Raw genomic sequence first — 12,086 nt, 5'->3', positions numbered from 1 at the left:
ACCATGCTTACCCTCTTGGTTGTCTCCATCCTAAAATACTTGTAGTTTCGCCAAGTCAGCATTTAGCATTTAACTTTTTTCCATGGGGGTAAATGGGTACTAGGGATCAAACCAAGGGGCACTTTACCACTGAGCCACATCCCCAACCCTTTTTATTTCTTATTTTGATACAAGGTCTCACTGAGTTGCTTAGGGCATCCTTAAATTGCCCAGGCTGACCTTGACCTCACATCCTCCTGCCTCAGCCTCCTGAGAGCAGGAATTACAGATGTGCCCAGCACACCCAGCTGGCATTTAACATTGTTATGAGCTACGTGATATCTTTTCCTCCCCTGCAGTGGAGAGTGTCTCCACCTGTTCTTTTGTGGGAATTCAGTGTCACTGTGTCTCATGTCTTTCACTTTGTTAGTGTACGTACCCATTTTGGTGAAGCACACGATCCAGTGATTTCCTGAGAAAGGGTGCATAGGATACAAAGTTGGGGGCTATGCATGGCTAAAAATTTCTTTGTCTACCCTCACACACGATTAATACTTAAGTTGGGTATCAATTAAAAATCATCTCTCTTTAGAATTAGAAACTCTAGTCTTTAGAATTCTGAGATCATTGCTGCCGTATCTTCTCACTTCAAGACACTGTTGAAGTGCAAAGCCATTGATTCTTAATCCTTGACGTGTGTATGTTCTTTCTGGAAGACCATTAGGTCTTCATTTTTTTCCCAAGGCTTTTAAATCTCTCAGTGATGTGCTTTGATATAACTCTGTTTTTGTCAGTTTGGAAACTTCAGAATATAAGAAAAAATTCTTTCATTCTTTCTATGATTTTCTCCCATCTGTTTTATTCTCTTTCTAGAACTCCTTTTCTTAGGTATTGGACTCCCAGACTAGTACTTGAATTTTCTTTTTTGCAGTCGTGGGGACTGAACCCAGGGGCACTCTACCACTGAGCCACATCCCCAGCTCTTTTTATTTATCTTTTTTTTTTTTTTTTTTTAGAGACAAGGCCTTGCTAAGTTGCTGAGGCTGGCCTGGAACTTGTGGTCCTCCTGCCTCAGCCTCACAAGCTGCTGAGGTCACAGGTGTGCGTCATTGCGCCCAGCAGAGTTTTCTTTCTTTTGTCTCCTGTGTGTTACCTCTTTGCTTTTTTGCTAATTTCTGGGGAGATTTTCTCAACTTTAGTTTCCAATCTTTCTGTTAAGTTTTTGTTCTGTCTTTTTGTTTTGTGTGTGTGGTGCTGGGATGGAACCTGGGCGTCCCACATGCCAGACAAATGCCCTACCACTGAGCCACATCCCCAGCCCTCACATTTTTCACTTCCAGCTCTTTTTTTATTCTCTGAATGTTCCCTTTTATTGTTATTGTTGTTGTTTTTTGTTTACATCCTGTTCTTGTGTTATGGCCTTAAACATTTGAACATATCCTTAGATATTGCCATGTTTTCCCTCCAAAGTGACCATATTGATTCATAGTCCCACAAGCACTGTGTGAGAACTTGCTCTTCTCCCCATTCTTCCCAACGAACGATTGGCTTTCCTTCTTCAGTCTTTCTTCATCTTGACTGTTGATCACCTCTCACGTGCTAGCTACTCCGGATATAGAAGCAAACACAGCACTGTCCTGCCTTCTAGGGCCTCGGAATCTAGAGGATACAGATGTATTAATAGAAACTGGTAATCTTGGGTGCAAATGTGACTGAAGTAGCCCCAGAAAGGGCTCCCTGCATTTGTGATCTCCTGGGCACTGGTTGGTCTTTCAGTGTCTTCCAGCCCAGCTGCCTGGGTGCCCATTCAACATTTGGGCCTCAGGATATAGCATCGCCTTCCTGAACTTCTAGAAAGATTCGGTACCATTTATGCTTAATGTATTGAAGTAAGGATCTTCCTACCACTTGGGGGTGCAAAACTTTGCAATTCAAATTAAGATAATCATTTAATCTATGTTCTTGCTAGTTTATCCTGGCAAGACTACAGGTGAGGTGCTTTTGTTTGCTTGAGTGATTCAGGCTGTTAATTAAGGCTTTGCATGATCGCCACTCCCTTGCCATGATCCTTCTCGAGTGAGGCTTGACGATTTGTTTTCTTGATCTTGACTTTCTATGCTATAAGGAATATTAGAATTATTATTATTATGTTTTTTAGTTGTGTCAATAGTGTGGTTATGGGGTTTTAAAAGACCATTTTCTTCCAGAGATAACATACTAAAATATCTGTGGATAAAATGTCACAGTGCCTGGCACTGGCCTCAAAATAAAGCATGATAAAGAGAAGTGAATAAGGACTGAATGACACAAGATTAGCCTTGAGCCGATATGTTGTTGTAGTGAGTGGGGAAATGTGGAGATCTGTCATACTATTCTGTGTGGTGGTTTTTGTTTGGAGTTTTTTGTTTTCTTGGTGTATTTGTTTGGTACTGGGGATTGAACCCAGGAATGCTTAGCCACTGAGCCACATTCCCAGCCCTTTTTATTTTTTATTTTGAGACAGGGTCTCACTAAGTTGCTGAGGCTAGCCTCAAACTTGAAATCCTCCTGCCTCAGCTTCCTGAGTTGCTGAGGTTACAGGCATGTGCCACCATTACAGGCTCTGGGTTTTTTTTTTTTTTTTTTTTTTTTTTCAGTAAGCTTGATTTTTTTCTCTGATAAAAGATTTCAAAAGTTCCATCATCATCATGATCTCTTGATACCTCCAGCCTGGAATGAGACTGATCCAGCCTCTTTTGCTTATTCTTTCTCTTTGCCAGCAGGGGGCAGTGGGTCGCAGAGCCTGCAGCCCAGATTCCCTGGTGTCCCCTGGGGGTGTGGATGCTGCTTCCCCTGAGCACTTATTTGCTTCTCTTTCACTTCTAAGGATGCCACATTGCACCGTGGAAGTAGAGCAACAGAGAGTATGTAACCTGGCTCTGAGGCTGCAGAAACTGGAGAATGGCGAACACCTCTTCAAATTCTGTGGGTCTCCCTACGTTGCACTGTGGTTTCTGTTTATGGCAGTCGTGGGCTATGATGAGGTGCCGAGTGCAATGCCAGGGACAGGGGCTGGTGAGCCCCAGAGGCTAGCATTCACATCATGACCTCTGTGACTTGAGCCACTTGCTTAATTTTTGTGATTTCTAATTTCACAGAAATAATTATGCCTGTCTTACTAGGTTGTGAAAATCTCTTCTTAAGACTTTAAGGTAGTTAGTCCCCATCTTCCCTCCCTGTGCAGCCTTCTACTCCTACAGGGGTAGAAAGGAAGATTTCGTCTTCCCCTTAGCTAGAATTCCGCTAAGTCTGGGGAGACAGCTAACCAAAGGGGCTAAGCTTGGGGTCAGAAGACATTAGTTTGAGGTTCTAGTTGTTTGTTTCTTCATTGTTTAACCTTGGTATGTTAATGATCCTGTCTCCTGTGAAACAGAGATACCAATATCCACCTCACAGGGAGTTCTGAGGCCTAAAAAGGCGTCTAGTGTGTCACCCAGTACCAGGTGGGTGCTATATAAATGTCACTCTTCCTAGAAAGAAATGGAAATCAGACATCTGTAACCAGCTGAGAGGATTGTGCATCTAGTATATTCTGTTAGAGGACATGGTAGTGTATTCTCATATAGTCTGACACTCTCTCACAGTTCTTTTGAAATTTCCTGAACATTGGATACACCCATGTTCAAGTGTGAGAACAGAAATGCTTCCAAAGCTAAGCACTGCTGGGTTTTTTTCCCTTTTTCCTGGGAGTTTCTTGTTTAGAAAATAATATCAACTTCTCCTAGACCAGGCTGTTAGTAGACTAGTGTCGTTCTCATCAAGGTCACAGGTCAGCAGCTGAAGCCAGTCAGCTCAATACTGTAAAAGACTGTGGCCTCCTCATACCTGCCTCTCTGCCTGTCATGGTGGCAGCAGATGGTGTCACTTCTCAATTTGGTGATGAAAAAATACGGGAAGAGAGGGAGAGGAGGGGTAAGACCCAACTCAAGTTTCTGGCTTGGGCGGCAGAGGCTGCTCTCTAAGCTGGAGGAGGCTCTGAGTCTGGTCTCAAAGTCTTGCTTTGTTTTCCATCTGGCTTTGGACAGTCAGACTAACTTCTGGGTCAGATACCTCTTTACCACTTCAGCTTCAAAAGATTCAAGTGAATTAACAAGGCAGGTTTGGTCTTGTTCCTGAAGAGATTCTGGAATGCCTCAGTTGATCCTCTCCAGCCCTTTCCTAAAACACAATAGAATGTCACCATTTTCTCTCTGATTTCTTAAAACTAAAGTGTTTCTTCCAATTTTTTTTTACTTCAAATTTAAACAAAAACGAAAATTTTTTCTTCCAATGCTTTTTTTTTTTCAGTACTATATATTGAACCTTGACACCCTCTCCCACTAAGCTACACCCCTCGCCCTTTTGATTTTATTTTGAGACAGAGTCTTGCTAAATTGCCAAGACTGGCCTGGAACTTGTAACACCTCTGCCTCACACTCCCAGGCACTGGGGTTATAGGTGCACACCACTCACCATGCCGTGCTGAAAGTTCTTAGAAAAAGTTGTACTTTTGCCTCAGGAGAAATTTTCTTTGTAGGTATGTCTGGCTGTGGTTGGAAATTAATGGGAAGAGTGTAGGGGGCTTCCTGATTTGCTCCCTAAAAATCTAAATATAGAATTATAGGAATATAGAGACCGGTCATCCTAGTCATATCTCTGGCTCACAGTGTTTTATGGAAATTTTGTCTGTCATGGACCCTTCTACTTAAGGTCACACAGAGGTCTTCCGTGTTCATTAATTTTGCTGCAGGTCACTGAAGTAGGCTGGACCTCAGCATAAGAGATGCCTCGGGAACCCAATGTTGATGGAGATTTCTGTGTTCTTCCCAGGCAAAACCCCATTCTGCAGCACTAATCCATATCGTAATGGCTAGCCTGAGCATCTCACTGCAGAGGATGGATGCTTCTAAGGGGACATTGCACCATTGTTGAGCAAGGAGCATAAGACAGAGCCAAGTTTCTCTCTCACCAGGCTCTCTTCTCTCAGAGACCATCTAAAAGGGTTCTGGGGAGTCATAGAATTCCTAAATCACTACCCTTTTCTCTAGAAAGAAAGCAGAAACAAAGAGCAAGCTTAATTCAGGCTCAGTAGGATCCTGTGGATTGTAAGCTCTGTGAGGTCAGAGACCACCCGCCGTCCATGCCAACACCCCCAACAGCTTGCCCAGTATGCACAGCAGCATGAGTGCCCAAGGACTCTCCCGCTTCCCCCCACGGGCACTGCTTCCCAAGGCTCTGCACCAGCCTGACTCTCAATGCCATGGTTCTGTTTTGCTCATTCTGGAGCTTTATGAAAATATGTGCTCTTTTGCATCTTCACTCCTCATTAGTCCACAGAACATCAGGCACACCACGTGGTTGGGAGCGACAGGAGTCCATTCATTCCCATTGCAGTCTTCCCGGTACATCCACCCTACTGTTGATGGACACTTGGGCGGTTTGCAGTCTGGGACTATGACAGTGCAGCTGTGCATGTTTTTGTACTGATCTTCTGGTGAGCATGCGCATGCATTTTGGTCAGGTGTATACTCCAGGAGAATTTCTAGGTCTCAGAGCATGTGAAGGTTCAGTGTTAATAAATAACAAATAGTTGTCCAGCTTTACAGTCCCACTAGCAGAGTTCCTGTTGCAGCACCCGCTGGCCAGAACTTGATAGTGTATGTTCTTTCCAGTAAGTAGGTATTGGTACCGTCTTGGGGTTTAATTTACATTTTTCTGATGACGAAGCAAGTTGAGCATTTTTTTTTATGTATATATATTTTACTTGTAGGAGGAACACAATACCTTTATTTATTTATTGTTATGTGGTGCTGAGGATCAAACCTAGTGCCGCACATGAGATAGGCAGGTGCTATTCCATTGAGCTATAACCCCAGCCCTTGGCATTTTTTTAATGCTTATTTGGATATCCTCTTTTGAGAAATATCTAGTCTAGTCTTTGGCCCATTTTTCTATTGAGTTGTATGCCTTTTTCTTCCTGAATTTTCTACATAGTCTTTATTAAAAGTCATTTATTTATTTGTTTACTGGTGTTAGAGATTGTACCTAGGGCCTCACATGCCAAATATTTGCTGTACCACCGAGCTACAGCCTACATGTCCAGTATATGTTATATATGTAATGCGAAAATCTCCCACTCTGGGGATTATCACTTCACCCTATTAATGATATCTTTTGGTGAAAAGAAATTCTTAATTTTGCTTACTCTGGTTTATCAACTTTGTTCTTTATGGTTAGCAGGTTTTTTGTGAAATTTTGGTCTATTTCAAATACAGGGAGTTTAAGTCCTCCGCTTTTTTTTTTTTTTTTTAAGAGAGAGAGAGTTTTTTAAAAATATTTATTTTCAGTTTTCGGTGGATACAACATCTTTATTTTACTTTTATGTGGTGCTGAGGATCGAACCCAGCACCCTGCGCATGCCAGGCAAGCACGTTACCGCTATATCCATTACCGCTATAGCCCTATCCCCAGCCCCAAGTCCTCCACTTTTGTTGAAATTGAAATATTAAGGCAGAAAGTGCCCTTTTTCTAATCTGTTGGATTTTGACCTTTTGCAAATGTTGGATCCCTTTTCAAATCTGTCTAAACCTCTGAACCCTCTCATGGAAGCACATGTAACACATACATGGTGCACTTCCCTGCAGTTTCAGAGAGTTCTAACTGAGGTCCAAGCTTCCTACGGGCCCTCTTTTAGAACCCCTAACATTTTACGGAAGAGGTAATTGACCAAAAAGCGAGCATCACCCTGCCACACAGTTTGGCCCAGCCGGGCCTAGAACCCAGGTCTCTGGACTCCTATTCCAGTACTGTTTATAACCCATTTCCCTGCTACAGTCCTTCTGAGAATCTCTGTTTGGCAGAGCCCAGAAGAGAATGTGTTTAGTCGAGGAGGTTTCTGTCCACAGAAGTAGCAGAAGATGGCTGCATGGTGACGTTCCTCTGCTTTGTGTATTTACCTTAAATGTTTGAGCTCCAAGGAGTCTGTGACTAAGCTTCCTGAAGGTGAGCTGGGAATTATCATGGTCTGTGCATCTGCCTCGAGCCGTGACTCAGCGCCCTGGGGTTGCTGCATTGAACCTCGCAGTGTGCAGCTAAGTCCCTGCATTCTGCTCCAGTTCCTGGTTAGTTCTGGCTGTAATTTTAAAAAGTGCCTTATGTAATAAGTTACGGCCTCTGTTCTCAAGTGGGTGAGGTCTACCAGAATGGTTGCTCCAGGGAGAAAATTAAAAAGGGTGGAAGCAGAGAAAGGAGCTGTGAGCTTCTTGTCGGCCTATGTCAGTTCACAAGTAGTCACCCAGTAGACGGACCAGGCCACAGGAGCCAGAGTTGTTAATAATTTTACCTGTACCTGTGGCTTTCTCCCTGTCACTGCCCACAGTAACTCCTTCAAAGGTTCTCAGTGAGCCAGGTACAGCACCGCATGCCTGTAATCCCAGTGACTTGTGAGGCTAAGGCTGGAGGATCGCAAGTTTGAGGCCAGCCTCAAGAACTTAGCAAGACCCTGACTCGAAAAAAAAATTTTTTTAAAATTGTTTAAAGAGCTGGAGATGTAATTCAAAAATATGTAGGATTCTAAGCAGACTAGGCAGTATACAGGGGGCAGAGCCAGGTATTTTAAAGAGATCACTCAAACCCCAATACCAGGCATGTCTGGAATGAATCCTGTTACCTTGTCAGCATGCTCACAAGCACACTGCTGAGGATGTGCATTCCAGACTCACAGCACGATCATTGTGTACATCTAAGAGTGAAAAAGATTATTGGGTTCTTTGGGCCACACACACCCCGAATGATATCACTCTCCACATGAAAGAAGTCAAGTCCATGGTAACATCCCAGAGTAGGAGCCTATCAGATCTGAGAGACAAATAGCATTCCCACTTATTTTATCCCATTTTATGTGTTTCCCCTGAGCGCCCCCCAGAGCAGCTCTTCTGTCTCATCATGTAGTTATGATTAAGTCATCAGGGGTGCTAGAGGGTCAACTATCTGAATATGGTGCATTTGTTCTTACATTTCAAAAGCATTTATTGAGCACCTGCTATGTGCTGCAGGGTGTTGTACTATACAATGGGGATGCAGAAATTTATAGGACAAGGTCCCTGTCCTCAAGGAGCTCACAGTCTAGCCGAGGGACGGGTGAGTCCCTTGACAGGCACTATACAGTGGGGTAAGTGCCACTCGGGAGGTGAGCACAGGTGCATGGGACCATCCTGGCATTTCTTGGAGTAGGAATCCTCAAGCAAGTATCAAGTCTACTAGGCAGAAAGTGGTGGGAACAGCAGTTAGGCAGCATACACAGGGACACAGAAGCAGCAAGCTGAGGTGCTTGGAATATAAGCCTGAGAGAGGGAAGGGGCAAGGATGCCCAATCACGTACAGACATTTTTTTTTTTTTTTTTTTTTGTATATATAACTGGGGATTGAACTCAGGGGTGCTTTACTCCTGAGTCTTTTTATTTTAATTTTTATTTTTGGGTGCTGGACATCATTTATGCTAGGCCAACATTGTACCACTGAGCTACATTCCCAGCCCTTATTTTTTACTTTGAGACAGGGTTTCACTAAATTGCTGAGGCTGGCCTTGAACTTGGGATCCTCCTGCCTCCGCTTCACAAGTTGTGGGATTACAGGCATGCACCACTGTGCTGGTTGAATTATAGGCTCTTATCTGTGCCTCTCTCTTTTTTAAGAGACCTACCAAATCCAAAGGCTGCCAGCACACTCATAACTCAAAAATTCACTTATCCCAGGGACTCAGGTTTTGTTGGCATCCATATCACTGTTTCAACAGATAGATACCTAAACCAGAATCACTTCCCCCTTACCAGACACAGTGACCTTTGGTAACCTTTCGCTCTCTGGGCTCCCGGAGCATCCCCATCTGCCCATTACTGCCCCACTTCTAGACAAGTCTTCGATAGAACATCTCTGAACCTCTCTGCACATCCACCCCACCAGCCTCCATTTTCTTACCCTCTCTTCTTTTCTCTTTCAGGCTTGAAGAATTCAGTGATTTACAGTTCACTAAAACTGCACAAAATGTGGAAAGGATGGCTGAGGAAAACATCCTGATTTTGCTTCCTTTTATAAGTGTTATGTATAGATGAATAAAGTGTTTGATCCTTTTTAACAGAACAGTGTTTGTTACCTTGACCCACTGCGTGAATTTTGAAGAGACTGCTATTTGTCTTCTATTTGATTTTTTTTAAATGTATTCATCAGATATTTACCCAGGTGGGACTCCAAATATGTAAGAGAGCCGAGCAGCCGAAGAAAAGAACCATGAGTCCTGCATTTTGTAGACATTGGAGAGTCGGAGACACGACAGGTGATGTGTGCCCAGATGGACATGCAGCCCAGGAGGATTGTAGGCTGGGCAGGCGGAGCTTGGCCTGTCTGCTTCTGTCCATAGTCTCCCTCTTGTTTCCTCTGGCTTTGCCAGCAAGAGCTCTGAGTATCACGAGAGGATTTTTCTGGATTAGGCTTTTTACCTTTTTGTTTTCCACGGTGTGTGACAGAGTGACTTTTGGATGAGGAGCCCGAGACAGAATCGTTTAGGCAACAGGACCCCCTTGACAGTTACCTGGACTAACAGGATGGACTCATTCATTCTCTCCAGTCTCTTTCCATCTCTCTGCTGTCCGTCCTTCACAGTGTTGGTGTCTTACTAAAGCTGGCTCCCCTCATAGTTGTGAGAATGCTGGCAACCATTTCCAGGGCTGTCGTTTCCCCGTCCCATTTTGGGGAGACAGAAGATTCTTTTTCAGGACTTATCTTAGAAAAGCAAGAAAGAAAACTTTCCATCAGCCCCCAACAAGCCTCTGTTTGTATTCATGGGCCCTAATTGAGTGACATACTCATTCCTAAGCCATTAAGTGGCAGAAGGATGGACCATGCTGACTATCTCAGGCCTGAGCTCCTTGCCCCTCTCCAAGAGGCAGCTTTCCCACAGGCTCTGACTGCGGAGAAGGACTGGACACTTGAATAGAAACTGAGGAGGAAGGGCGTAAAGAAGCAAGCCCGTATCCATCTCATTACATGGATCTGTCCAGTCAAAGCTCAAGATTCTTTTTTTCCTTCACAGCCATGTGACTTTGGATGAGTTATTTAATCTCTCAACAGTTTCACCATCTGGGAAACAGGGATAACATTACAAGATTTCATGAATTGAGAACTAAGATTTATTCATTCTTTGTCATTTGCTGCCATCATCTTTTGTACCATGGTTTTTGTTATTTTCTTCCTTAAAAAGCTAAAAATGATTTCCCACTGCTAATAGGACAAATAAGAATCTTACCTGCCTTGCCGCGTGCAGTGGCACATGTCTGTAATCCCAGCAGCTTGGGAGGCTAAAGCGGGAGGATCGCAGGTTGAAAGCCAACCTCAACAATTTAGTGAAGCCATGAGCAACTTAGCGAGACCCTGTCTCAAAATACAAAAAGGCTGAGGGATGTGGCTCAGTGGTTAAATATCCTGGGTTCAATCCCAGGTACCCTCCCCAAAAGGAAGAATCTTACCAGCCTCATCCACACCCTCTATAATTGGGCTTTATTTTACTTAAACCTTTGCCCCTGTGTCTGATACAGCTTTTTATATCCCCAAGGTAGATACTTTGCAAAGTTGAGAGTGTCAGAATATCAAATCAATTCTACAGATGTGGAATCTGAGACATCTGGAGAGAAGGCAACTGCCTGGGGTCATAACAGGTGAGTGACGTAGCTGGGACTTGAACCCAGGCTCCCAAGTGTCTGTCCCATGCCTTATCCCACACACCCTGCAGCTCTCATGAGAAATGAACACTCAAGTCTTTGTGTTTCTCTGTCCCCTACAAGCATTCTCGTCTTCCTCTTCCTTGATCCAGTTGAAAGGTACATATTATCTAAGTTGGGAGTTATCCAACTGGTACGTAATGATGAGAGGTGAGAGTCCTGTGAGGAAGATGGAGCCCTTTGACAAGAAGGTAGTGCTTTTTGTTACTGAAGATCCAAGAAAGAAATGTGTTCCCTCTCCAGCTGTGCCCTTGGGCAAGTTGTTTAAAACTTAAGAGCCTCAGTCTCCACATCTATAATGTAGGCATACTCACACCCCTCTGTTAGGGTTGGTGTTAGAATTGTGATAGTTCATAATCCATCTAGTGTGGTTCTTGGTACATAGTTAATATTTCTACAAGTATCATAGCTATTCAATTCAAATGGTGAATTTGGATAGCTAGAGGTAATCCCACATTAATCAGAGTCCTGTTAGGAAGAAAGAAACTACCCTAAGTATATCTAGTAGAAGGAATTTAATATAGGGAAGTAGTTATAAAAATACTGAAGGAGCTAATAAGAGAGAAAGGGGGTGCTAAAGGAGGAAGAGAGTCTGTGTGCAGAGAGCAGGGAGCTGCTTACGCCCCTGTGCTAGAGTCTACAGGCCCACACCTAATGCTGTGTTGCTGCCTGTGGTGGTTTAAAAAAACACATTCTCAAATACTTTGGCCCTCCTTCCATCAGTATGTGGAATTTAATTTTCCTTCCTTGAATATGAGCTGGCCTTAGTGACTTGCTTGTAACAGAATGCAGTAGACAAGATATTATGTGCCTTCTGAAGCTAGATCTCAAGAAAGAACAAAAGATAATAAACTTCATCCTGGCTCTTGGGATGCCTCTTAACATCCTTAACAGCTTCTAAGGCTGCCATGTTGTAAGAAATCCTGGGGCACTCAGCCAGCCAGCTACAGCCGACATCAACTGCCAGGTGAGTGAGTGAGCAAGGCTTTGCCACAACTCCAGCCTCAGCCCCTTTTCTGCAACAGCAGGAGATACCCCAAGCAGGAACCACCTAGCCAAGCCAAATCAGCTCCCCAAAGTCTAAGAAAACAATAATTCTTGAAGTCACTAAGTCTGGGGGAGGTTTGTAGGCAGCCTTAGATAACTGACATAGTGCCCCCACCACTGCTGGAGATGCCACTGTCAATCACCAGTGCTTGCTGCTGCTGTTGAGTCGACCCTGGGAACTTCTCTCATCCTCCCACCTGATTTCCTGCCACTGTCTCCAATGGGCAGAACTGAATAGAAGACTGGGGACTGTGATTTGCAGGCTCCTAC

General features: G+C 43.9%; 1 protein-coding gene across 4 annotated transcripts in view; it reads left to right on the top strand.

Moving 5' to 3' along the window:
• Window positions 1-10,174, top strand: part of Tamm41 (TAM41 mitochondrial translocator assembly and maintenance homolog) — a 48,774-nt gene extending 38,600 nt beyond the window's left edge. For 3 of the 4 annotated variants that reach the window (XM_027931947.2, XM_071605983.1, XM_027931949.2), the window contains one exon: window positions 8,996-10,174. In XM_027931947.2, coding sequence (XP_027787748.1) covers window positions 8,996-9,072 — 77 coding nt within the window. In that variant the 3' untranslated portion in view covers window positions 9,073-10,174. Of the gene's footprint in view, window positions 1-2,845; window positions 2,944-8,995 lie in introns of all 4 variants that reach the window. The other variant, XR_011705568.1, reaches the window with a different exon arrangement.
• Window positions 10,175-12,086: the final 1,912 nt, after the last annotated feature.

Source organism: Marmota flaviventris, chromosome 20 (assembly GCF_047511675.1).
Source record: "Marmota flaviventris isolate mMarFla1 chromosome 20, mMarFla1.hap1, whole genome shotgun sequence".
Classification (NCBI taxonomy): Eukaryota; Metazoa; Chordata; class Mammalia; order Rodentia; family Sciuridae; genus Marmota; species Marmota flaviventris.
This window is presented reverse-complemented; position numbering and strand designations above follow the sequence as displayed.